Source organism: Colletotrichum scovillei (assembly GCF_011075155.1).
Source record: "Colletotrichum scovillei strain TJNH1 chromosome Unknown Contig00003, whole genome shotgun sequence".
Taxonomy (NCBI): domain Eukaryota; kingdom Fungi; phylum Ascomycota; class Sordariomycetes; order Glomerellales; family Glomerellaceae; genus Colletotrichum; species Colletotrichum scovillei.
Window position 1 is genome coordinate 2,169,223 of NW_023336261.1, and position 23,693 is coordinate 2,192,915.

General features: G+C 54.4%; 9 protein-coding genes across 9 annotated transcripts; 5 read left to right on the forward strand and 4 right to left on the reverse strand.

The window, feature by feature from the left end:
• The first annotated feature begins 5,102 nt into the window (after positions 1-5,102).
• HER10_EVM0007545 (uncharacterized protein) lies at positions 5,103-6,719 on the forward strand. Its single transcript, XM_035477098.1, has 2 exons — positions 5,103-5,852; positions 5,922-6,719. The coding sequence occupies exons 1-2, from the start codon at positions 5,760-5,762 to the stop codon at positions 6,309-6,311; spliced, it is 483 nt and encodes a 160-aa protein (XP_035336227.1). The 5' UTR covers positions 5,103-5,759; the 3' UTR covers positions 6,312-6,719.
• Positions 6,720-6,783: 64 nt separating this feature from the next.
• Positions 6,784-8,056, reverse strand: HER10_EVM0002749 (ribosomal protein L24e). Its single transcript, XM_035472446.1, has 3 exons — positions 7,944-8,056; positions 7,724-7,835; positions 6,784-7,634 (listed from the first exon to the last, which is right to left on the reverse strand). The coding sequence occupies exons 1-3, from the start codon at positions 7,946-7,948 to the stop codon at positions 7,077-7,079; spliced, it is 675 nt and encodes a 224-aa protein (XP_035335778.1). The 5' UTR covers positions 7,949-8,056; the 3' UTR covers positions 6,784-7,076.
• Positions 8,057-8,098: 42 nt separating this feature from the next.
• HER10_EVM0012130 (DnaJ domain-containing protein) lies at positions 8,099-9,266 on the forward strand. The gene is made up of 3 exons (XM_035481531.1): positions 8,099-8,528; positions 8,588-8,715; positions 8,829-9,266. The coding sequence occupies exons 1-3, from the start codon at positions 8,478-8,480 to the stop codon at positions 8,968-8,970; spliced, it is 321 nt and encodes a 106-aa protein (XP_035336643.1). The 5' UTR covers positions 8,099-8,477; the 3' UTR covers positions 8,971-9,266.
• Positions 9,267-10,870: 1,604 nt separating this feature from the next.
• Positions 10,871-12,647, forward strand: HER10_EVM0011232 (QDE-2-interacting protein; the record flags this gene model as incomplete). Its single annotated transcript, XM_035480669.1, has 4 exons — positions 10,871-11,278; positions 11,334-11,380; positions 11,439-12,167; positions 12,221-12,647. The coding sequence occupies 4 exons, from the start codon at positions 10,871-10,873 to the stop codon at positions 12,645-12,647; spliced, it is 1,611 nt and encodes a 536-aa protein (XP_035336557.1).
• A 198-nt stretch (positions 12,648-12,845) lies between these two features.
• Positions 12,846-15,660, reverse strand: HER10_EVM0009325 (Ku70/Ku80 N-terminal alpha/beta domain-containing protein; the record flags this gene model as incomplete). The annotated part of the gene is made up of 7 exons (XM_035478815.1): positions 14,957-15,660; positions 14,847-14,907; positions 14,251-14,793; positions 13,776-14,170; positions 13,502-13,713; positions 12,932-13,410; positions 12,846-12,863 (listed from the first exon to the last, which is right to left on the reverse strand). The coding sequence occupies exons 1-7, from the start codon at positions 15,442-15,444 to the stop codon at positions 12,846-12,848; spliced, it is 2,196 nt and encodes a 731-aa protein (XP_035336382.1). The 5' UTR covers positions 15,445-15,660.
• A 375-nt stretch (positions 15,661-16,035) lies between these two features.
• HER10_EVM0000531 (uncharacterized protein) lies at positions 16,036-18,575 on the forward strand. The gene is made up of 4 exons (XM_035470308.1): positions 16,036-16,215; positions 16,293-16,326; positions 16,384-16,687; positions 16,768-18,575. Exons 1-4 carry the CDS (start codon positions 16,169-16,171, stop codon positions 16,932-16,934), a joined length of 552 nt encoding a protein of 183 aa, XP_035335570.1. The 5' UTR covers positions 16,036-16,168; the 3' UTR covers positions 16,935-18,575.
• On the reverse strand, positions 17,484-17,996 carry HER10_EVM0001654 (uncharacterized protein; the record flags this gene model as incomplete). The annotated part of the gene is made up of 1 exon (XM_035471395.1): positions 17,484-17,996. One exon carries the CDS (start codon positions 17,994-17,996, stop codon positions 17,484-17,486), a length of 513 nt encoding a protein of 170 aa, XP_035335671.1.
• Positions 18,576-20,948: 2,373 nt separating the features above from the next.
• HER10_EVM0001773 (phosphoglycolate/pyridoxal phosphate phosphatase) lies at positions 20,949-22,157 on the forward strand (the record flags this gene model as incomplete). Its single annotated transcript, XM_035471508.1, has 4 exons — positions 20,949-21,023; positions 21,128-21,149; positions 21,229-21,297; positions 21,397-22,157. The coding sequence occupies 4 exons, from the start codon at positions 20,949-20,951 to the stop codon at positions 22,155-22,157; spliced, it is 927 nt and encodes a 308-aa protein (XP_035335686.1).
• Positions 22,158-22,416: 259 nt separating this feature from the next.
• HER10_EVM0004699 (uncharacterized protein) lies at positions 22,417-23,613 on the reverse strand (the record flags this gene model as incomplete). The annotated part of the gene is made up of 3 exons (XM_035474333.1): positions 22,417-23,065; positions 23,132-23,196; positions 23,263-23,613. 3 exons carry the CDS (start codon positions 23,611-23,613, stop codon positions 22,417-22,419), a joined length of 1,065 nt encoding a protein of 354 aa, XP_035335963.1.
• Positions 23,614-23,693: the final 80 nt, after the last annotated feature.

The following is a 23,693-nucleotide window of genomic DNA, read 5'->3' on the forward strand; positions in this document are numbered from 1 at the left end:
ATACTTCGTAGTCGTCTGAAGACTTGTCGGGACCTTGCTAGTCTGGTGACCGCTAAATCTTTTTTTTATTTTTTTATTTTTTCTGCTTCTCTCCTTCTTGGGGTCTTCTGTTCGCGAGGTAACGATGTGGAATGATTGAGACAACATACAGGCTCCAATGAGTTGTAAAGAATGTCGTGTCTTGGTCGGAAGCGAGAGGCCTATCGACCGCAAGTGGCATGTTTCGGCGGATTGCCAGGTTCAGCGTTGGGTCGCACCCCACGACGGCTCTGCTCCCCTAACGTGGTGGCTCCATCGAGGTAGGCAGGCGGGAGGACAGGCGACTGCTCCCGGGCCATAGAGCTGGAGGCTGGAGCAGTGAGCATCAGGTTGGGGCGTTGGGGCGGAGAGAAAGAGAGAGAAAGAGCATTGGCCGCGTCTGGTCTCGTTTAACTGGAGAAGGTGGTTTCCATCGGATCAGGAACGGAAGTTCGCACGCGGGGGAGAGGGCAGTAGCTTTGCATTGCTGCTATGCCAGGTCATGCCAAAGTCGTGTTGTGCGAGCTTCAAGGTTGTGAGCTGTATGAGCTGTGCGCAATGCGCTGTGCGTTGGTCGAATGAGCGAGACCGTGAGGGGGTTGTCAACGGCAGAAACCCAAGCTTGGGAAGCACTGCGCGAGAACCTTAGTACATGATACTCAGTAGGTGGTGAGTGTCTATGGTAAGCTGCAAAAGTGGGAAGAAGCAAGGAGGCAAGGTACGGAGTAGGCATTGCGCAAAAAGGCATGGGAAAGATGTCTTATTGAAACTCGGGTGGGTGCCTCCTAGTCTTTCTGCAATTGCCGACTTGTGTGCCTTGGCTGTGATTTGGCACTTTGGTTTGAGCACTCTGTGCTTCACAACCGTTGTTTCGTTTTCTTCTTTCTTCGAAAAAGGCGACGTTATCGTAAACCTGTTGTTTCTTGATTGGATCTGCATGGCTACCGGTAGTCGGCTCAGAGAAGTGCGAGGAGCAAGGACTCTCGAGTAATAGCAAGTACAGATACAAGAGATACGGGAAAAGAAACGATGAAGAATCCGAAATAAAGAAAATCCCCGATGGACGGTTCTGCTGATCGTTGATCACACGGAAGCCAAGCAGGATACAGCTCTTCGACGGCGTTGTTGGGTTGACAAGTCGTTGGGTGCGAGGCAGGTACGAACTTCCCTCCTGTTGGTGCTGAGAAACAACGCAGGTACACAGTGCAGGCTCGGCAGGCGCTACCTTAGGTAAGCACCATCTAATCCCCGGGCAAGGGAAGGCACGTATTTCTATGTGCTCCTTGGACAGTGACAACTCGTCGTACACTGTCTGACTGTCTGCACAATTCTGTGACAAATACACAGTGGGGACAGTGCCCTGGTCAGTCACGTTCCTGGGGAAGTCCCAATCCACCCGTATCTCAACCAGTGACGTAGTTTGCTCCGAGCGCGGACCAAACATGAGTTCAATTCTTTGTCAACTCAGGGGCAACATCTGCAGCTTCCATCCGTAGAAGGACGTAGAGGGCCACGGCCAAAGCAGATGGGAAACGACAGGCAGAACATCGGACAAACAAAGCCCTACACCGTGTGCCGTTCAAGCTCTCGTGTCCGTTTTGGAGACGTGCTACAACCATCAACGGATTGCGACGATGGAGAGCCACCACCAGTCCACCACCACCACCACCACCACTACGGTCTACCGTACTTTACCACACATAGTAGGTTGACGATAACACCACCCCCATCCCCTGTCCACTCCTCCCTTCCCCCTCTCGACTCCTTGTCTTCTTCGTCCTCTTTCATCTTGCTCCACACTAACCAGACACCCCAGCGAAACGTCCTCCCAATCATCCGCCCCAGAGCCGGACATCACAACCACACGCCTGGGGCTTCCCCACCACCAGCTTACCTCCTCCACCACCTTCTGACCAGATACCGGTACAGGCCCCTCCTAGTGACCACTAATCACAGGACTTGTTCGCTGAGACGGTCGGTCTACCTGGCCTGAAGTTGACTGAGGCGGCATGGGAGCAACGCGAACCCGATCAAACAACTTTACTTTCCGGCCCGGCCTACTACGCTGTCCTCAGTACGGAACCAGCAGTTTACCCTTCGCCGTCGGCCGTCTCTTCACAGCTCTCTTGCTCTCCAGACCTTCCGCTGACCGGCAATCCGCTGGAATCTGATAGAGTCCAGCTGTTGGCCAGGATATCGGTCAGACGGTCAGTCCTGGGTCCGGTCTCGTCTCCGTCTCCCTCACGCCGTGCTAGGGGGCCGCCATTGCCATTCGGGACGGTCAGCTGGCCCCCTCCCCTCCTCCATCGGGCGCCATGCGGGCTTCTGCTCTGGGCAAGTCGGGTGGATTCTCGTGCCTCTGGCGGAACGTCGTCCACCCCATCATTATTGCGCTCCCCGACGCAGACCATCGCTTATGCTACCTACTCTTGCCTCTCACCGGCCAGAATCAGAATGGGATGCCTTTGCCACTTGACACTATTGTTTCCTGGATGCCATCGCTCAGCCTGGGCTAGGCATTGGTAACGCAGTCCCAAGATCGTCAGCGGAGATGTCCTCCAACATCAATCTACTCGCCAATGTCCGGAGATGGCCAAGCCACACCGCACGCGAGAAAGACACGACGCACGCTCTGCCCGAATCTTGGATAGAGCCAACCTCGCCTTCATAGGCATTACCTAAGTTCACTATGCAACTGGTACGTCACTGGGCGCAGCTGTTCAAGCCCAGACCTGGGTGACCAGAGTTTCAGTCACTAAAAGTGACGCTTTGAACGCATGCAAAATGTCTTCTCGGTTTCTGCCGTTGGTACCTATGTCTCCGGTCTTTCCCCAACGTCGACGCTCTTGTCTCAGGAAAAAAAGAGACCACAAACCTGCCTTTGTGGCATCGACTTGGGACTCTGGAATCTCCCGTAACGCCAGCGGGCTGCACGCCTCTAGGCCAGCCTCCCGCCTATGCTTCACGTCTTGATTCTTTGACAGTCTCAAACCCCTTCACCGGTTTTTACGCCCGCTACCATTGGAGGTGGCCAACTAAACCAAAGGAACTGCAACCAGTGTCTAGGAGAGTAGAGAGCACAACTAGTGAGACTCGACTACCTTGAATTGGACGTCACTGAAAGCTGGCTTTGGCCGGTGCCAAATTACTTAAGAGGTCAACGCAAGCTTGCGTCTGGCAAGGCTCTCGGAAGCGCTGGCCATGTTGTCGTTGCGCTGAGAGACATCGAAATGGAAGAAACATTGTTCAACGGTCCAGCCAATTATCGACGGCAGCTAACAATGCTGTGTAACACATGCAAAATGGTTTCCGAGTAGACTGAGTAGGCATGGCCTCCATATTCTACAACAGACACAGTACGGGGATGCCTTGTTAGCCGCCGACTGGAGAGGGCAATTGTTCATGGTCGCATTTCGAGGTCGACTTCATCCGCGTCTGATTAACGCAAGAACCACGTTGGCATCAGCTCGTCGTGCCCTATACCCATGATCCGTGATCGACAAAGGGTTTCCACAAGACGACCAGGTACGACTAAGCATTCTCCCAACATTGTCCCTCGACAAATCACAGGATTCAAGCGCATCGGCGCACACTCCGACTACTCCGTATTTTTTTTCCAGACTCTGAAGCTGGTTTGCGCAAAACAAAAGCACACTAAGGGCAACGCCCCAATGGCAACTCCACCGCGAAACTGTCAACGTGTTGTCGATCGCCAACTTTATCACACTTCGGCCTCTCACTGTTACAGGGTTGTCCTAGCACATCGAGCGGGTTGAAAGGGAGCCACCGGGCCAAATCGTCGATTGCTCCCAAAACTTCAGCAGCACGGCAGTAGGGCAGTCGAGACAAGTGTGCCAGGGTCCTGCCCTGTTCCATTGCAGCTGCACCCCTCACTCTCTGAGCAGTGCCATGCCATCCCGAAGCTGGTTTCTCCATGCATAAAAGCTCTCCCATCGAGGCAACAACCCCCGCCGATCGTCGCCGGCCGCACAATTTCACAAAACGGTTGTGCCGGCGGACTCTCTGAAAAGGCGCAACCCTGCACGCGAGGGAGATAAGGTTTACCAGGTGAAGTGACAGCTTCGCGGCCGACCTCGCGCCTTGAGAGAATCGAGACACGGAACAAGCAGATGCCTGTTTGCACGGGTCATAGGACTGAGCGTAACGAAAAAGGACAGAGTTGTGCTGCGCCTCATCTTACTGTCTTACGTGAGTATGGGAATTCGCCTTTTTCCTATCTTTCCACCAAGTTACGGATGCCTAAGATTTATCACCTCAGCTCCTCTCGGAAACGGTCCAGCATGGTATCTGCTACGTTGTCATCCCCGCGCGCTGTCACGACGAGAACAGAAGAACAGCGGAGACACCGGTGGATGCCACTTTCACAAATGGACTAGGATGATCAACGCGTCTGGCCAACTCGCCCCTCTTGCTGCAGCTGCACATCACCCCTCCAGTCTCCGTCGGATGCGTGTCGCTATCAAAAACCCTGTCTACGAGAGTGGATACCACACAGGTACACTTTCGTACTGTCATGTATCTTTCTCTGAGATAGAAATGGGGGCCTCTTTACCTCTCATTGGGAAGACGTGTGAGGGACGCCCACGACATCCCTAGGCAAAGCGTTTGTGGTTTTGCTTTTACCAGTCCTTCCAGCGTACCTGCGTCAGCAAAGGCATTCCACGTGGGGTGATGCTATTTCCTTGTGTTGGACCTCTTTTCTCTATGTATTAATAGAGAAGCGCCGAACCGTAGGGAAGGTTCATCGGGGATCGGGAGAAGGTTTTTTTGGTGCTACCGCTCCCGTGCGTTCCGCTCCCCCTTCATACAAAGAGACTGGAGAGAGGGGGGTTGGACCCTTGGACTGGCTAAGGTGGTAGAGCTCATCGCGAGAGCTGCAATGGGAAAGTCTCGCAGCAGCCACCTTTCGGGAATAGCTGACAGCTTGGGATCTCGCAGAGCACTCCTCTCGGTCCCGACGATGAAAATGCGTCAAAGAAATCTTTGCAAGGCACTGCTATTATTGAAGACTATAGGAAGTCATGGGTCCTGGTCGACGTACCTGTCGATCTCTCTCTAAACCTGTCCGAAGCCGAGCAGAATTATCCCTTGACAGCAGCACATGGAAGATCCAGGATGAATGAAGGGCAGTTCATGTCCGGATGCAGCGATCGACAAGCGAGTGCTGCGTTGCGTGAGCTGTCTTGGGCCTTGCTGAGCCGCACGCGTATTGTCCCGAGGAGGAAATATATTGCCATAAAGGGAGCCATACGAGAAACATAATTTTGCTTTTCTCTGAAGACTCGGGGCAACCGGCGCTCAGCAACCTTGTGTTCAGGAATGTCTGTTGTCGATAAACTGGAATGAATTCCCGTCTCTCGGAAGCCCGACTGCGTAGGTACACTTGATAAAGTGGCCCATCCCACGCAGCTTTTGATTAACCCCGCGGCGCCACACTATGCAAGTGGCTAGCCGATAGGGAGTGCCAATTACACCAAAACTGAACGTCACTTTTTCTTATTGAACCAATTGCCCAGAGATACCAGGCAGCATTTTTTTGATCTCTTTAACGCATTTTTATCTTGTTCATTGCACGTTTTCGACTGTTTCGTACCCGTTCTTTTGCGGTAGTCGTCTCCCAGATTGCTCCGAACTTTCTACAGTATCCCGCCAGACCCAGCCGCATCGCAATCCCATTTCGCCCGCAGCACCAAGCTCGAGGATCCCCCGTCGCAACGACCATGTCCGATGTATTCCGTAAAGTAGGGAGGGGAGGCTCAGGGAACTTCTTTTCAAAGAAGGATGTGGACGATGCTGAAAAGGCCAAGCCAGAGGTAACACGCGAGACGGCCTACCCTCTAAGAGCAGTTCGTAGCTAACCCAAAATGCTCCACGGCAAACAGGACATTGAGGCCCAAAAGTCAACCGACGTCGCCGCTTCCTCGACATCACCGACCTCGACCGGCTACGTGCGCGCGGGACGAGGAGGCTCGGGCAACTACGTGGACCCGACCTCTCTCCCCGGCACCAAGCAGCAAGAGGAGCTCGCGAGCAAGACACAAGCGGCCGTGAATGCCAGCATCGCGCGGTCGGCGGCGAGGGGTGCTTCTGGTCGCGGCGGCGCCGGCAATTATACGGGAGGCGTCGTGCCTGGCGCCGAGGCGAGCGAGGAGGAGGAGGTGAAGCGCAAGGAGGCGCTCGAGAAGAAGATTATTGAGGACGTCGAGGCCGGTTTGCCCATGCCGCCTAAGGCTTTTCACCATACTACCAAGAAGGAAGAGGAGGGTGCTTGAGGAGTTTGGCGACCCCAGAGCGGTGTGTACGTTGCCCGGTCATGGGATTGTGGGATACCTGGAGTTAGGGTGGTTTCGTTTGTACAACATTTCAAGAGGCATTGATACCCGCGACGCTCGTCTTGGGCGATTTCACTTGCAATTTTTGAGAGCATGTAGGAGGTTTGACAGTTTGTTAGCTTGAATTCGCCATGTCTATTTCGCCTGCTCCTTTGTTCTGAGAAAGGGGGATGCGACAATGTGATGGCACGCATTTCTGTTGGCATGCCGTTATTCACTCCAGACAGTGTCGGATACCCTCGAGATTGCGGAACGCATCCGGATGGTTATACCAGACAACGCAGGCTGAGAGGATACGGCATCGCATCCACAAGACGGGAGGAAAGGTGGCGACTGAGATGACGGAGGAACCGATCTGGATCAATCTGGACCGTGGATAACTTTTTGTGGTATTCCTTCTCAGAGCCACCAAACGCCGTCGATGCTAAATAGCCCTTTTGTATCCTTGAACGCCCGTGTATAAAAACAAAGCCCCCCCAAAACCAACTCTTGTCTCTGCTAAAGGAGAGCGGAGAGAAGAGAGAGGCCCATTCTTCGATTCGGTTAGCAGCTTGTCTTTCTTTCTCTTCCCCCGGTCGGTTGGCTTTTCCCTCCATCTTCTCCTATCCCTCGATGGGATGGGGGATCCCCCTTCCTCCTTTTGGTCGGTTCGTAAAAAGAAAGACGTGACAAAAACGTCCCTCTTCGTCGTTGTCGTCGTCACGCTCAATCCTCCATGTCGACATCGCCATCCTCGTCATCGTCGTCCTCCTCCGCATCCTCGTCGTCCCACTCGCCGTCGTCCTCCTGCATGACGCCGCCCTCGCGCTCCTCGACAACGTCGCCGTCGACGGTGACCCGCTGGCGGATCTTCTCGCGACCAAACACCTTGCCGGCCTTGCTCTTGGCCAGGCGTCCCTCGGCCTCGAGCGCGGCGATCTCCTCCTCGGTGGCGCCCTCGGCGGCCAGCCTCTTCTTCTCGGAGCCGCGCATGCGGGGCAGCAGGTGCTCGTTCTCGGCGACGAGCTTGCGCGCGGCGGCGATCTCGCGCTCGCGCTTGCCTTGCATGCGCTTCTTGTAGAAGACGCGCTCGCGGCGGGAGCGGATCTCGGAGACGCGCTCCATGGCCTTGAGCGTCTTGGCGACGAGGTCGCGGTCGTAGCGGACGGGGACGTTGCGCCGCGCGCCGAACTGGAGGGTGCTGTCGACCGTCATCTCCTTGTGCGCCGAGGCGCGGTAGGCCTTTGTCCACTTGAGCTTGCGGGGGTTGCGCTTCATCTTGAACTATGGTGCCAAGGGGCGGTTAGTCCATTGGCCGACGGGGAGGGGTTGGGTTCTTCGCAAAAGTCGTTGAAGAAAACTTAGAGACGTACGTTCTTGTGGCACTTGCTGCGGCAGAAGCGGAACACCTTGGAGTCATTGCGGACAAAGGTGATGCCCTTGCTGGGGTAGGCAGGGCGACTGCAAAAGTAGCACGTCTCGATTCTAGAAGCATCACGAAGTTAGAAAGCTTGCAAACCCAAATCGTTTACAGGTCAATCTTGGACTGAGAGGTTGACTTGTATGACAATGGAATAATAGACAAGAGCATACCTCATTGTGACGGCGTTGATACCTTCACGGGTATCACGTAAATAGTCACACGGTTGTTGGGTTGTTGGTGTTGGTTTCGACGACTCTTCCAAACACACACACGGGGAGGGTTCAGAAGGCGGTGATCGAGGCCTCTGCTCTCCAAAAGTTTTTTAGAAATTTTTCTTCTGCCGCTCCGAGGCACCGCTTATCGATTATGGTGGGGCTGGGGGGAACTGAGGTGGTTCTTTGCTGCGATAAGATTGCAGCGGGATTGGTGGAACCCAGGGGTCTGCTGACATAATGCACATGAAGCTTCCACTCTGCTGGGCTTGTCGGAACCGGTTCAATAGGTCTTCCGAAAAACGGCTCAGCACGGACCAAGACCGGCGCATCGCGGCTTGCTCTGTGAGCGGCGGCGACTGCAGCCCAAAAAAAAAAGCTCTCCTCCGACCCGGAAGACCTTCTTCGCGATACCTCATCCGCTTTTTTCCGCAGTCATCCGCCACCTTCCAACGACGTATCGACTAAACACGACACGAAATTCTAGCGATCATGGCTTCTGTTCTTGCTATCGGAGGCGGCGCTGCCGTCGCAGCTTTCTTGGTACGATAGAAACAAAGCGCATTCAAGAAGGACCACGACTAACACAAGTGTTCCTACAGGGCCGAGCTGGTCTGGTCGCATGGCGCCGATCACGCGGCGGCGTTGGCGCGATGGGCAAGGCTTTCTACAAGGGCGGCTTCGAGCCTAAGATGAACAAGAAGGAGGCCTGTCTCATTCTCTCCCTCCAGTAAGTCGACGAAATCCCCCGAAGCACGTTAACCTGGCGAGACACTCGGGACGACGATGTCAACCTGGAAGGGTCAGAAAGAAGCAACAACATCTAACACAATGCGTTCTTAGGGAGAGCGGCGTCACTCGCGACAAGATCCGCAAGCAGCACCGCACCCTGATGCTCCTGAACCACCCCGATCGCGGCGGTAGCCCGTACCTCGCAACCAAGGTCAACGAGGCAAAGGAACTGCTCGAGAAGACGACATCTTGACAGTAGCCTTCATCATCACGGCGTCTGGAAATCTGGAAATGTAACAACAAGCACGAAAAAAACATACGAACGTAAAACAAGATACCGTGGGACCAACGGTCGGACGGATGGGTGCCGCCCTCGCCTACTCAACCCCGAATCCGGGGGACTACATGGTTTTGTAATTATAGATTGGTCGTTCTTCATAGCGGTGGCGTTTTATGGGCGACGACATAGGTCTCCTCAGAGGAGTTCTAAAAAAGAGGGGGTTCGCGTATGACTGGGCTGGGATGGTCTGGTCTTTGGGTATCGGGGCCTGTTGTAACATTATGTTTAATGGTATGAGACCCTCTCGTCTCTCTTCTCTCTCATCTACCTTAAGACATCACCGCATCTGCCTCCATTCTGTGAGCTACATATGAACGAGCGCCTTTTGAAGCATAGGAGCAGGTCGGAAGGAAAAGCATGCTGATGGATGTCGGCGTTCAGTGATAGTGCGTTGGGTGGAGACACTTCCAGTCAACCTAAGGTAGAGTGGATCGGTTCGGGCTGTCTAGTCGAGTTGTCTGTGAATATGTTTTCGTTGGGGAAAGTTTGGACATTGGGCTGCTGTTTGCGCCGACACAATGGGTTATCTGCTGCTGAGAGCGGTTTGTTAGACCGCGGCTGTTGTGTAAGTAGTGTACGAACAACTTCAGTCTGATCCAATTGCAAAGCAGTTTTCCACCTTGATTGTATCAATGCATACATCCGTAGCTGAAGGCAGACAACTGGGATGTTTTTATCCGTTTGCCGTTAGCTATTCCCACCACTTCAAGCTACCTACCTACCTTACAGCTTGATGACTGAAGCGTTTGACCTCGCAAACGCTCGGGGTTTGACCTACACACTTGTGCGGATAAGTTTGGAAGCGTCCCCCCAAGGGTGCTTCAACCTGTCCAGCCTGCCTAGGATGTTTTTGAAAGCTTTGTTTCCTCTTGCAGCCTATCGCTGTAACTAGACTCAATTTACATTCTTGGATCTGTTAACGAAATCTGATCATCTTACTCATTCCCTAGCTGAGAGTGATGTAGTAGAGAAATAGAGCCGTTGCTGCTCGCAAGTGCTTTTTGGAAGCGTTGATCTCTAGAATATTGGTGCTGTTCTTTATTCGGTAATCCTCAATTACTAACCACGTACGACTGGTCAAAGATACCTAGTGTAGCAGCAAAGTGACTTCAAAGACTCCTCTTTCCCTTCAATATCCGTTAAAAGAAGGCCATGCATCTTGATAGAATACCAGTAGAGCTATCATCGTTCTGAATCGCACTATTCCATAAGACTCGGAATCTTGTCAAGTAGCTGCCACCGCCAATGTAAGCTACCGAGGGCATGAAAGAACTTACATGTTCGTGTTCAAAGCGACAGGACTTGAATAAGCCTGGCAATGTATTTTTGAGAGAGCTTTGTCACTGTGGTCTCTATGATTCACCTCAGTTTAATCTCCTTGCAATATTCACAATCTCCCAAGGTTGGATTTATCAGTTTTGTCGCACATTCCGCCTCGCTATTCCACTCATCTTGGTTGTTCCACCGTCTAGCTGAGTATTCCACTTCTTGAATTACCGGTAGGGAAGGCACCTCATCTCACTGCACCTTTCTCTTTCTCTTTGATCCACGAGCCCTCTACCTCTTAAAGGGCGTCCCTACTCGGAGATCTTCCCTTCTACTTCTACCAAGCTCAACTCAGCTTTGTTAGCCCAACCATCACCCGTCAACCACATATCCACAAGCACTCACTCATACGTACTCAATTAAAGCAAACGGCTTATTTCTGGCCGATTCAGACGCTTTTTTGCGTCTTTCAGAATTCCATCTCCCACTCACCTTGCGCATCCACACACTCCGGTATTCTCTACACCTTCCGCACGCTCACTCCACAATGGCCGTCACCCAGGCTGAGCAGCTTGAACGTCTATTCGGAGCCTTTGGCGACGAAATCTTCTTCGAGGAAGGCACTTCTCAAGAAGTGGAAGATACCCTAGAGGAAATCGTTCTTGACCCTCTCCTTCTCGATCGCCAAATTGCAGCCAGGAAAGCAGCAATCCAGGGAAAATCCATCACCAAGCCAGTCGAGAAGAAAACTCCCCACTACATCGGACCACCTCTCGAACCTTCCAAGTCTGAGAAGTTAGCTCCCGCGGATTTCAACGCCCTAATGAAGCAAGACTTTCCCGAGTTCAATGGGATGAAGGCGGGCGACCTCTCGGCGGAGAACATGACCTTCGTCTCTTGGGACGTCGTCCAGAGATACCCTCTCAGCTTCATCGGCAAGACCAATCGACCAAAGGTGAGCGCCTCACGCCGCTGAGACGCCTCATTTCTCTAGCTGACGCCGAAAATAGGCAACTCCCTTCTTCGATGACATTACCGAGGAGCACACTTGGGACTTGTGAGTATCGAGAATCAAACGGGCCCATCCCAAGCGAGAGAAACTAACGTCTTTCTAGCTTCTACGTCTACCACCCCAAGGCCTTGGATCAGTCGCCCTACATCTTCGTTCCGACCGTTCAGTTCCAGCACTTCCTAGACGTCGTCAATGCCTCGATTCAGACGAAGCTGACCATCCCTGCTGGTAAGCCAGGCGAGATGTTCTACCTCGTGTTCGGCTCCAGCTGCACCATTCGGCCCAAGTACATTGCCCGCTCCGCCTCGCACAACGAGTACCTCGCTCTGAACGATGCGATTCCGCCTCCCGAGGATGACGACGCGTGTGACGATGCCACTGTCTTTGGAATGGAGACGCTCATGAAGCTGCTCAACATGCACGCCAACTTCAAGGATATCAAGACCAAGAGCAAGAAGAAGAAGCAAAACAAGGCGCTGAACCGGGCCGAGTCCCTCTACGATGCGCAGCTGTACCTCGGTCTTCGTCCCAAGGCTAGCGATGTCGATGAGAAGAACAAGAAGGTCGAGCTGGATAAGCCGGTTCCTCATGTGCTGGAGCAGAATGTGGTCTTTGTGTGCATCGATATTGAGGTCGCCGAGGAGCACCACGGAACCGTCTTGGAGATTGGCATCTCGACCCTGGACACCAATGACCTCGTTGGCGTCCCGCCTGGCGAGAGCGGCCGCAACTGGGTTCCGCTTATCAAGAAACGCCATCTTATCACCTATGAGTACCGTCACATCCGCAACCGCAAGTACATCAAGGGTTGTCCTGAGCTCTTCAACTTTGGGTAAGCCATGCACTATCACCGTCTTAGAAGAATCACAGACTGACCATACACAGCAAGAGCGAGTACCCCAAGCTCAGCGAGCTCCCCGAAAAGGTCTGCACCGCCGTCAGCGACCTCTCCTTTGACAATATAGAGGACGCCGCCGACAAAGACAAACGCCCCCGCACCATCGTCCTCCTCGGCCACGACCTCGGAGCCGATCTCGGCTACCTAGACAAGATGGGCGTGGAGCTCTGGGGCATCAGCGGCGTCGCGAGCCGTACGCTCGACTCCAAGGACATGCACCAGGCCTGGCGCGGCGAGTCGCAGGGCCGCAGCTTGGGTATGGTGCTGACTGACCTAGGCATCGAGCACAGCAACCTCCACAATGCGGGCAACGATGCTGCGTATACCATGCAGGCGATGCTTGGCGTCGCTGTCAGAGAGAGAGTTGACAAAGACCAGGAGAACGGTGAGAAGGGAAAGGTTGAGGCGAAGTAAGGTTGCTTGGATCAGCATGTAGAGGAGCATTCTTCTTCTACGCATTCACACAAGCACGTTTGGAAGGTGGATAGATAGTTAGGCGTGCACAGGCATTGCGTGCACGAGAATCCGTCTTTTGCTCATTCAGGGCTTATAAGAGATCTGCCGTAGACTATCATGATTTTCCCAACGCCCGCTGTGATTTGACCTCATCACTCATTTTGACTTTAGAAACTGCAATCGAGGTTAGTAAAACGGATCAATCAGAAGATGTCAAACCATGAAAGAGAAATAGAACAAACCTCATCAGCCTCTTCGCTCTTGACATTGGAAACCTCCGACGTCCCCTGATCAATCAACCCCAACCGCGACGTCCTCACCCGCCACCACATCTCCCTCCGATCCCCGCCCAGCTCGCCCGAGAGCATCTTCTTCTTCAGGTCCCTGATGAGGTCATTATACACGCCCGGCTCCTCGAGCTCGACGAGCCCGCGGCGGAGGACGCTCAGGTTCTCGGACGCGCGGGCGTAGTTGTTGTCGCCGAAGCTGTCCGTCACGAGCTGCGCGACGACGGCGGCCATTTGCTTCGCCGCGTCGCGGATCTCGGACTCGTCTTCCGCGGTGGCGAGGGCGCGCTTGAGGTCCGGAATGGCGTTTTCGGGGGTGATTTTGGGGCGTTTGGAGGTTGATTTAGACGTTGTTCCCAGGAGAGCGTCGACGTCGAGGCCTGAGAGGGGTTTTGCGGCCTCGAATTTGCGTTTTCCCTTTGCTTTGGGAGGTACTAGATTGTTGAAGTTTGTGTTAGTGGAAGCGAGCCATGGCAGTACAGGAGAGAGGGGGTGAGGGAAGAGAGCAAAGGGGTCGGTTTTTACCTTTCTTCACTTGTGCTGCTGAGATGAGACCCTCGATTTGGGATTTCGATTTCTCGACTAGTTCTTCTGGGGGCGCGGCGTAGCGCACTAGAATGGGAGGAACCGGGTCAATCTCGCCTTTCGGGTTGACAGCCCTTTGGCGGATGGCTTGGTTGATTCTGTGGATGATTGGGTTGTATGTGTCGTCTATAGCAGCGTACTCTGACGAGTTTCTTGATTGCAGAACGTCAGTAGAGAGTTGGAATGGAGATTGCATGTTGTGAAGTGAACGTACCCATCGTCGTCAGTACCAAAAGTACCCAGATCCATAGAGTCGACGTAGTCGCTCATGGCATCTGTGAGCTCATCTCCGGGGAGCAAGCGATGATTTGTCGTGATCTTCTGCCCGCTGACGGTGATGACCTTATCGAGTGGCGGGAACTGGTACCCCCGAACATCCTCCGCAAAGGGGAGGGGTACGTCGTAGAGGCACTCCATGTCCGGCTCGATGCGCGGATCTAGGAGGACGAGGACGGGGTCCTTCTTCTCCTTGACTACAAGTCGTGCGACGGCGTAGGACTCGAGCTCGTAGAGGGCATGGATGAGGGAGGACAGGGCGAGCTGCGACTTTTCGTCAAACTTGCGGGCGACCGTCACGCACGTCTCGCCCATGTTGAGAAACGGCTCGTACTGCGGTTGGAGGTTTCTTGTTAGAGAGAAAGAAAGGGGCGGCATTTGCATAGTGGGAGAAAAACGTCTCAGGACTATACCTTTTCGCAGGGAATGAAGCCAATGATGCTAAAGGTCTTGACCGTCTCGAGCTTGGTAACGTTCCACTCGGACTCGCTGATCGCGACCGCCGTGCGGCCGTACTGGTACCCCTTGGCCAGGGACTCGAACTCAACGTCACGCTTGCCGCCTGGCGCATCCGGGTCATTGATCTTGTACGCCCGCGCCGACTTGACCGCCGCGAAACCAGCCGACGTCGACTCGACACCCTCCATGGGGTCGCCGCCTTCAAGCTGCTGCGAGGGACCGGGTTCGGCCGATACTACGACGGTGGAGGCGGTTGGGGCTTTGGCTTGCTTGGTCTTGAAGTAGCGCTCGACATTGATGACTGCGGGCGTGGGTGGGATCTTGAGGTCCTCTGGAGGGTCAGCCAGACCGAGGGTTAGGGGTCCGTCGTATGTCTTGTAGGGCTTGACAGGTTTGAGACGCGGTGTGTCCAGCTCGTCAATGGCCTCTGCAATCGTTGCAAATTGGGCATTGTCGCATTTGGAGACCAAATCCTTGAGGATTTCTTCATTCTTTTTCTGCAGAGGATTGTTAGTCTTATAGAAGCGGAGAATGAGCAAAGACGCCGCACCTTGATTGACGGCTTGTCCTCTTCCTTAAAGCCGAACTCTGCATCGTCAAAGTCCACGCCTCTGCTTGGTGTTAGTGCAGACTCTACGCTGATGCATTGGACAAACTCACAGTACAATCAGCTCAATTCCGTCGTGATTGATCTTTTTTGCAATCGAATCAACATCGTCGCCGTCAATCACAGACATGCCATCGGTGATGAGGTAGATGCGCCGCTTATACTTGAGCTTCTTGGTAAACGTCTCAATCATGTCGACGGCGAGGACCACCGCGGAGACTGCATCGCCCGTATCCGTCTCGCTCGGCTTCACCGCATCCGTGAGTTCCCTCAGAGAAGTCATCGTCATTGGGCCGAGCTCCTGCAAGACTGAGATGTTGCCGTATCCCTCTTCTTCCCCCATGGCGTTCTGGGTCTCATCCGTCTTGAGACCGATGACGCCGACGGTCCATGTTTTCCGCGAGGCGGCGACTGTGGTTGAGATCTTGTCCCATACGTACCGCATGCTCCAGTCCAGGTCCGATTCGGTGCGGCCGTTGTGGCAGTCGGCCATGGAGGACCCGAGGTCGACAATGTAGACCGATGCCTCCTTGTCCGCCATTGTGAGGATGATTAGAAGAAGCTGGGGTTTTGGGATGGACGGAGAGTTCTAAAGGCAAGGCATTGAGCGCAATGCAATGCAAAGTCTTGCAGCATGTAAAAGAAGCTCTGAGCAAGCGATGAAGGATCCCTTTAAGAAGGACGTTGGCGCACGGAGACTTTGACTTAGATCCTGGCTCACTTTAGGCAGATGAGGTCCATTGAGCTCCAGGCTCCGGCGCGACCTGGGTACACTGGGGAAGCGCGCTACAACTGCAGACTGACTGTCACCAACACGAAGTCACGTGGCGATAGCGATAAACAGCCCAGCATATCAATCACCTCTTGACTGTCGGCTTCTAATTCAATCCCAACCATGTCAGAAAGGTACTTCCCCCTTCTTGTACGTATATGAGAATTGATTTTACAGGTTGAGCGTCACATCATGAGGAACTGTTGTACAGCCAGCTTTGTATGTGAAGACTAGGCGTTGGACTTGTAGGTAAGGCAAGGACGGAAGTTTAGGGACCCCGAGCTGGCACTGGTGCAAGGAATGGAGCTATGCCGAGGTGACCTCATACATTCGACGGGACCCCTGTACTCCTCACCAGCGGCTCGTTCCAGATGGCACCGCATCATTCTATAGCCTCTCAATCAATGCAACCACTCTTCATCATCCAACCTCACTCCAAACGAGATACCTACCATTATCAAACACCTTGCATCAGTGACCGCCGTTGCCCGTCATGTCAGACTCCATCGTATTCTCCCCGGGCCCCTACCACATCATCTCGTAAGCCGTTCCCTCTCAAGTGCATCGAGTCAGATCATGGGTCGTCGTTCATCGACATTCTAACACTGTCAACATAGCTATGGAGCCCTCCTAGGAACGACGTTCTTCCATGTAAGTCACCACCGCAATCCGGACACTGGATCAAAGTACCCTAACAGGCCAAACAAGTCCTTTGTAAACGGCATCACAATGTTCCGCGTCCTCGAGCGACCAGCCTTTGCAACCGCCCAAAACGCCCTGTTCCCCGTCTACTTCACCATCCAGACGGCGCTCCCCGCTATCATGGCCCTCACCTACCCGGGCAGCCGCGGCCTCCTCGGCGAGCAGGCCAGCAGCATCACCGGGCTCCTCCAGGAGTCGAACCGCTATACTGCCCTGCTGCCCATCGCCACCATGTTCCTCACGGGCCTCGTCAACCTCGCCGTTGTCCTGCCCAAGACTGTAACGGTCATGAAGGCTAGATATGCCCAAGGTGAGTCCGAGTTCCACGACTTCGTTATATAAACGTCCTCTGTTCAGGAACGACAAAGAGGCGCTGACTAGTGGACACAGAGAAAAAGGATGGAAAGAAGAGCTACGACGCCGCGCCGCATTCTCAGGAGATGCAGGCTCTCAACAAGTCCTTTGGCAAGCTCCACGGCATCTCCACCCTCATTAACCTGGCTGGCTTCATTGCCATGATCCAGTACGGCTTCTCGCTGGCAGCTCGTCTTGACTAAGGTCACGTCCATGTATAGTAGTGTAAGAATGCAGATTAGGTGACTGGTTAGGTTGGCAGAAGCCGTGTATTAGGATTTGACTCATTTGCACGTAAGTACAAGTCGGCATATTACCGCAAAACGCAGTACGTTTTCACTTTTCCCGTCCCTTTTAATCATGTTCATCAAGTGAACCCCCGAAAAATAAGAAATTGCTCATGCTCGAATGAAACGCCGTTTGGTGAGGTGCAAAGACATTCGTCTCTGTGCGCTACTGATTGCCCTGAAGTTGCGCTGTCCGACGCCTCTGCCTTCCTCGCAGACTGCTAGTGCTTCCTCCATCCGCCCGTCCGTCCGTCCATCAATCCGATTTTACGCCTGGGTATCGTCTTCGACTGGCGCAAGGTGCTCGACGCGAGTCCGTTCGCGAGCCGAACAAGCCGTGTGTCGAATTGTACTGAAAATGCAAGAACACCGAAATTCAATCGTCGTCGCCGGCGGTAACTCGTGGGCTGTGTCGCCGTTGCTGTAGCCAGCGACATGTCCCATTTGACCGTCATTCGTCGTCGCCTAAAAGTTGTTCTTGCGCGGCGGGAGCGGAACGTTCTTGAGAGCCTCGCTGGAGGCGAAGAGCTCCCTCTTGGCGTCCTCGAGGGCCTTGCGGCGCTGGGCCTTAACCTTCTCTTCGTCGACGACCTGGACGGGTCGGTCGACGGCAATGGCTCCTCTGACAGTCCAACGGCCAGGCTTGCGGGAAAGAGCCTCCTCGACGTCGATCTCGGCGGTAGGCTTGGGGAAGTCGCGAGAGAGGGGCGGCAGGGGGTTCTTGCTCTGGAGGGCGGAAGAGGTCGTAACGGTGCCGCCAGGAGTGATAACGGGGCGATCCTGGATCTCAGCAGATGTGCGCGTAGAGGTGGTTGTGGAGCTCTGGATGGAAGTGAAGTAGTCGGCCTGGACAGAGGCGTCGGTGGAACCCGTGACGGGCGTCTGAACGTTGTGTGCCTGAGAAGCCATTGTGTAGTCGTAGGTGGGAAGAGATGAAAGGTTGAGCAGTTGCTCTTCAGAGATAGGGAGGGGAGCCATGGCTGCTGATATATGGGCTATCGAAAAGCTGTCTCCGGTGGGGTCTGATTTGCCGCTTTTTTCGGTCCAATGCTGATGAGACGATTGTTTGGGACGGTGGAGAAAGATAGCGTAGGTCCGTAGGGAAGAGTCAGGTTCCGCGGGACTATTTTGAGTGGGTGTGCGAGGAGAATAGGGATTAATTCGGACCAAGGTGGACAAGGTTATGGAGAAAAGGGCAGCAAGGTACGGACGAGCCAGGGAACCGTGGTGTGTGTGGATGTGGTTGACGTTAGAGGTGGGCGGAGGAGAGCTCTCGTATCGATCCTAAGTTGTTATTGCTGCTTTTTTGGGTGCAAAGGGACGGCGGCCGAGGGAACCTTGGGTAATCGTGACGAGGGAAAGAAAGTCAAATTGTCGACGGGAGGCTCTTTCGGTTCAAAATTGGCTATCCTTGTGACTTATGACCGTAAAGTCCGAATATGTGTGGCATGTGGCAAGCGGGGAGGAGCAGATTTATAATACTTTCCATCTGAAGCAAACGTCCTCCTTATCTTTTTTTTTTCTTTTTCCCTTTTTGGGTGTGTGTCTGATGTGTCTCTCTGTGGGAAGGAGCAACGGACCGAAAGGGCAATAGCGATGAAAAATCGTTCATGACCGAAGCGCCTCGGTGAGTTGCAATTTTCACCCGGGAAGGGTCCGTAGAGACGGATCAGACTAGTGAACTTTTTTTTTTTTTTTTCACACGATCTCTCTTTCTGAGTCTAAAGTAGGTACTAGTCGGTGTTGTCTGCTACACCTTCCTTACACGGGACCTTTCCCATGCTTCACCCGGCTTAGCTCCCCCACGCCGAACGTGGCCAGCCTGTCAGCCGCCCAGCCAAGCAACCACCCTCATCCACACCAAAACGTCCCTCAAGGGCCAATAACTCACGATCCGTGCCTTTCCCCGGACGAGGGTCTCGACGATGGTGCGCCTGGACTCCTCTCTTCCTGAGCTCCCCCTCGACACCCCACGCTCATTCCCCGGGGTCTCTGCCTGGGTCGGTGAAACATGCGAAAGCGGTGAGGCAGCCATTCATCTACACCGCCCAAGGAATGAAGCGTTGTGCTGACCGTGGTCGGCCGCTTCGGGCAACTTCCTCATCCTGGTCCAGCTTAGGAAGCAATAGAATGAGAACCCATGGCATGCCGCGCACGCAATTCGGCCTCGGATTGTGTGGTTGAAAACCCGCGGGGGTTGGCATGTCAGTTGCGACGCCGTAGTCGGAGGTTCGAACAACGTCGCGAACGGAAGAGAGCCGCGGTGGTGGTTGCTACACTGGCAGACATGCAGCGGAGCCAAGCAGAATTCCATCGATTGATCATCAGGGACTAACACATTCAGGGTCCGCCGCTTAGTCTGGTCCGCTGCCGCTGATCGGCACAGTGGCCCCCGATCCAGAGTTCCAGACAATCTATGGAGTGCCATCTGCCACCACCAAAGTTGAACCCCCGTGCACTCGCGCACCTGCGACGGCATCCTACTCGGATCCCACGGAGGTTTCGCGCTGGCGCTTCGACGTTGTGATCTCAGGCTCTTGGAAGTTGAATGATAACTGACGGACACGGCGGACGTACCGGGTCGCGCTTCAATCCAATCTGCTAAAGGAGATCGGCATACGTCAATGGAAACTGTCACATGTACCCGTTGGCGCCGACCGTATTTACGGTACGGATACCCTTGTCACCCGAGAAAAAGCAACGTGATGGGGAATTAAGAAAATTGGCACATGAAAAATCCGTTCTCGACGCCACCACGCCCGGACACTCCGTTCAACGACTCATCTTTGCCATGCGATGACAGCTCCCCACCTGACGTCACCTGGCTTTACGTTGGTCATCAGCAGTCAAATATTTACGCAGTAGATGCATGTTGTCCATGCCCAAGCCGAGGCATGAGGAAGGTGATTACAGATGGAGACGCCAAGTCAGCAGGTTCGCAGAGGTGCTGACACGGCTGCAACGCAAGCCCGACAGAACACAAAAACTCCGCACCCGGAGCGTTTGCTTGCTTTCTTCTCCTCAGTGTGGGGGGCTGTTCGAGCACTGCGACCGGTAGCGGAACGGGCTTTGCATGGCGCTTATTGTCTTGCATTCCATCTATCCCATTCACCAGGTTGCATGTATGCTTCTAGGTGTTGACTTGCGTTGCTGGACATGCTGGAGCACGTACATTTGAACCTAGCTGCATTTCTCAATCACTCCGGCCCATGGGGAAACCCCCAATTTCTGTTGAAATGCTTGTGAGCGACATGCCGCTGTTCATGGACAAGAATGCGGGCTGGCATTGTTAGATGCTGTAGCGGTCCGGTTTCGCAGATATGAGGTGAGGTTGGAATTGAATATGTAAGAATATGAGATGAAAGCGAGCGACAAGCCCAGCCATCCCACTTGTCTCGACTGCAATTGATAAAATCTGGGGAAGCAAGCTTGAGGGAGGGCACAATGGAACGCTCAACGCGGCGATGAAGTCTCAAATCCCATCGAGCAATTCCTGCCAACTTTCCCTGCTTATGATGCCTACTCCAACATCCGCCCGTCTCAACACTTGGAAGACCTGATACCTAAACTGGGGAATCAAGGGCTTGGCTCATTGCACCCAGACTGGACAGCCACAGGCATGTTTCTGAACCTCCCCTCAGTCTCACTCCATCCTCCCCAGGTTTCAATACCTAATCCCATGCCATCCAGATCGAGCCGTCACTTGCAAGGCCACCAGTACCCACCGGCCAATCGGACGATGGCCGTCCGACCTCACTACCCCCACTCCGTCATCAGCGCCGCATGCCAGAAACCCGCTTCCGCACCCTTGTCCCACCATCCCGAAACTCAACCTCTAGAACGACCTACACCTCATTCTCACCTTAGTAACCCAGCCCTGTCCGATAGACTTTTTGTTGAATCTAAACACCAAGCTCCTAAAAGTTCACGATGTCTCAACAACAGCAGCCTAAATATCTCACCGGCGACTCTGCCGCCACTCAAGAATTCCTCGACAAGTTTGACGTGAGCAGCAACTCCCCCCACCTCGTTGAGTCATTTTCACCAGTGGAGAATCTCACGATGTTCAGAAAATGAGATGAGGACTTTGCTTATTTCATGAGATATAGGTCTTCCTCATCGATTGTGACGGTAACTCTCATCGTCTTTCTCCGGATGAAACAAGTGCTTCTTCCGAGCACAACTGACAACTCTTCTCCTACGCAAACAGGCGTCCTCTGGTCCGGAGACCACCTATTCGACGGCATCCGCGAGACGCTCGCCTTCCTTCGCTCAAGAGGTTGCTCATCCTGATTTTTTCCCCCTTTTTGCAAAATCTCTTACAAATCGAATGTCTCGGCCCCTAACCTCTTGAGTGCTCGTTCCCCCCCACCAACAGGCAAGCGCACCGTCTTCGTAACAAACAACTCGACAAAGTCCCGCCAAGAATACCACAAGAAGTTCGCCGCCCTCGACATCCCCTCGGACGTGGAAGACATCTTTGGCTCAGCCTACTCCTCCGCCGTCTACGTCTCCCGCATCCTCGACCTCCCCGCCGACAAGCGCAAAGTCTTCGTCATTGGCGAGGCCGGCATCGAAGCCGAGCTCCGCGCCGAGGGCGTCGACTTCATCGGCGGCACCGACCCGGCTCTGCGCCGCGACATCGGCCCCGAGGACTTTGCCGCCATCGCCGACGGCTCCGCCCTCGACCCGGAAGTCGGCGTCGTGCTCGCGGGGCTGGACTTCCACATCAACTATCTGAAGTTGAGCTTGGGGTACCAGTACCTCCGCCGCGGCGCCGTCTTTCTCGCGACCAACACGGACAGCACGCTGCCCATGTCGCACACGTTCTTCCCCGGCGCGGGCTCCATCTCGATCCCGCTCGTCAACATGAGCCAGCAGCAGCCCGTGGCGCTGGGGAAGCCGTCGCAGGCCATGATGGACGCCGTCGAGGGCAAGTTTCAGCTGAACCGCGAGCGGACGTGCATGATTGGCGACCGCCTCGACACGGACATTAAGTTCGGCATCGAGGGCAAGTTGGGCGGCACGCTCGCCGTCTTGACTGGCGTGCACAAGAAGGAGGATTGGGAGAAGGAGGGTGCCGCGGCCGTGCCGGCGTACTATGTTGACAGCCTTGCCAGCTTGAAGCTTGATGCTTGAGGGAGGGAGATGAGTAAGGCCGACTGGGTGGCAAGGGTTGGAATGAGTTTGGTATGAATATTTTCCCTATGACTACATGCTCCGGATGCATAGATGAACTCCATAACGACCTCACTAGAAACTAGAAAAAGACTTCGTCTAGAAGAATACACAGATGCATTTCACAGTCTATTCCAGTCCCCAGACCAAAAGAATTCCCCGCTACGGCTGAATAGGCCTTGTCTTCACATGGACAAGCATGTTTCTAGTCTTGCCTTCTTTATTTATCCTTCTTGGTCTGGCGCTTGGCAAGCTCGCTCGTGCGGATGACCTTGGGCGGGGGCTTCTTGTACGGAAACAGCGACTTTGGCATAAACATGCCAACCTGGCTCTGGTACTCGGCGTACTCGTGGTACTTGCCCGCCGTGATCAGCTCAGTGAGCCACGTCGAGCCCTGGAACAGCAGCACGAGGAAGGCGGAGCCGGCAAAGGTGTAGCTGTACAGCACCTTGGTGGCGTAGCAGCTCCACTGGTAGAGCACGAACCAGACCATCTGCTCGGCGAAGAAGTTGGGGTGGCGGCTGTAGGCCCAGAGACCGTGCGTGACGAAGCCGCGCTCGAGGTCCGCCTGAGCCCAGCCGCGGGGCACGGCGGCGGCGGCGCCGTTGCCCTTCTTGTAGGTGGCTTTGGCGGTCTGGTAATCCCACTGCTGGCCGTCGCTGATGTACTCGCTGAGGACGAGGCCGGCGAGGATGGTGAAGAAAGAGTAGTCCGAGGCGGCGAGGTCGGGCTCGATGCGGCTGGCGAGGAGGAGAGAGTAGGCGGGGGCGGCGGAGAAGGCGAAGAGGAGGATGGATTGGATGAAGGAGATGAAGGTGACGTTGAATAGGAAGAAGACCCAGGCGGGGACGTATGCGCGGACGATTTCCCTGCGTAGATGGACATGTTAGAAAACTCGCTGGAGGGGTAATATTCGATGGGGAGGGTTTCTGTACCATCTGTAGTCTTCACTTCCGCGCTCGTAACCTCCCTTGCGCCAGTAGTTGAAGGTCAATCTGGACTATCGGCACAATGGTATCAGCACTCTTCCTCAAGCTACATGATAGATCCTTCTTGTTCTCCTTACACTCCAGAGGGTGGTCGCTGCCCCGGCCAGCGCGACTCGCTGCCAGGGTTCGCCATTTAGGTACGCCCATGCCGCCGTGTGCAGGACATACCAGTTTGGCAGGAGACTCCACAGCCGGTCGATTTGGGAAAAGTTGCGGTGGTACTCTGACACGCCGAGAGTGAGGACGGCAATGAGCAGGGAAAAGGCGAAGCCGGAGACGAGGGGGTTCGTCTCGAGGTAGATCTGGGGCAGCGACTGCGGGCTCGCGATGATCTTGCCGGGGAGCTCGAGGAGCTGGGGGATGAAGGGTTCGACGACCTTGGCCCACTCGGAGCACTCCTCTAGAGTCTTGACTGCGGGGAGCGCCATTGCGGACAGGTGAGAGTGTTGAAACTTGGCCTGGATTCTAGTGTAGCTGCAATTTTGCACTTCCAGACGTTCGAAAACTG

Coding starts and splice junctions, on each gene's coding strand:
- HER10_EVM0007545 (XM_035477098.1), top strand. CDS start 5,760: ATGTCCGATGTATTCCGTAAAGTAGGGAGGGGAGGCTCAGGGAACTTC. Junction 5,853..5,921: donor CTGAAAAGGCCAAGCCAGAG/GTAACACGCGAG, acceptor CACGGCAAACAG/GACATTGAGGCCCAAAAGTC.
- HER10_EVM0002749 (XM_035472446.1), bottom strand. Junction 7,635..7,723: donor GCAGCAAGTGCCACAAGAAC/GTACGTCTCTAA, acceptor TTGGCACCATAG/TTCAAGATGAAGCGCAACCC.
- HER10_EVM0012130 (XM_035481531.1), top strand. CDS start 8,478: ATGGCTTCTGTTCTTGCTATCGGAGGCGGCGCTGCCGTCGCAGCTTTC. Junction 8,529..8,587: donor CTGCCGTCGCAGCTTTCTTG/GTACGATAGAAA, acceptor GTGTTCCTACAG/GGCCGAGCTGGTCTGGTCGC. Junction 8,716..8,828: donor TGTCTCATTCTCTCCCTCCA/GTAAGTCGACGA, acceptor ATGCGTTCTTAG/GGAGAGCGGCGTCACTCGCG.
- HER10_EVM0000531 (XM_035470308.1), top strand. CDS start 16,169: ATGTCAGACTCCATCGTATTCTCCCCGGGCCCCTACCACATCATCTC. Junction 16,216..16,292: donor GGCCCCTACCACATCATCTC/GTAAGCCGTTCC, acceptor CTGTCAACATAG/CTATGGAGCCCTCCTAGGAA. Junction 16,688..16,767: donor GAAGGCTAGATATGCCCAAG/GTGAGTCCGAGT, acceptor TAGTGGACACAG/AGAAAAAGGATGGAAAGAAG.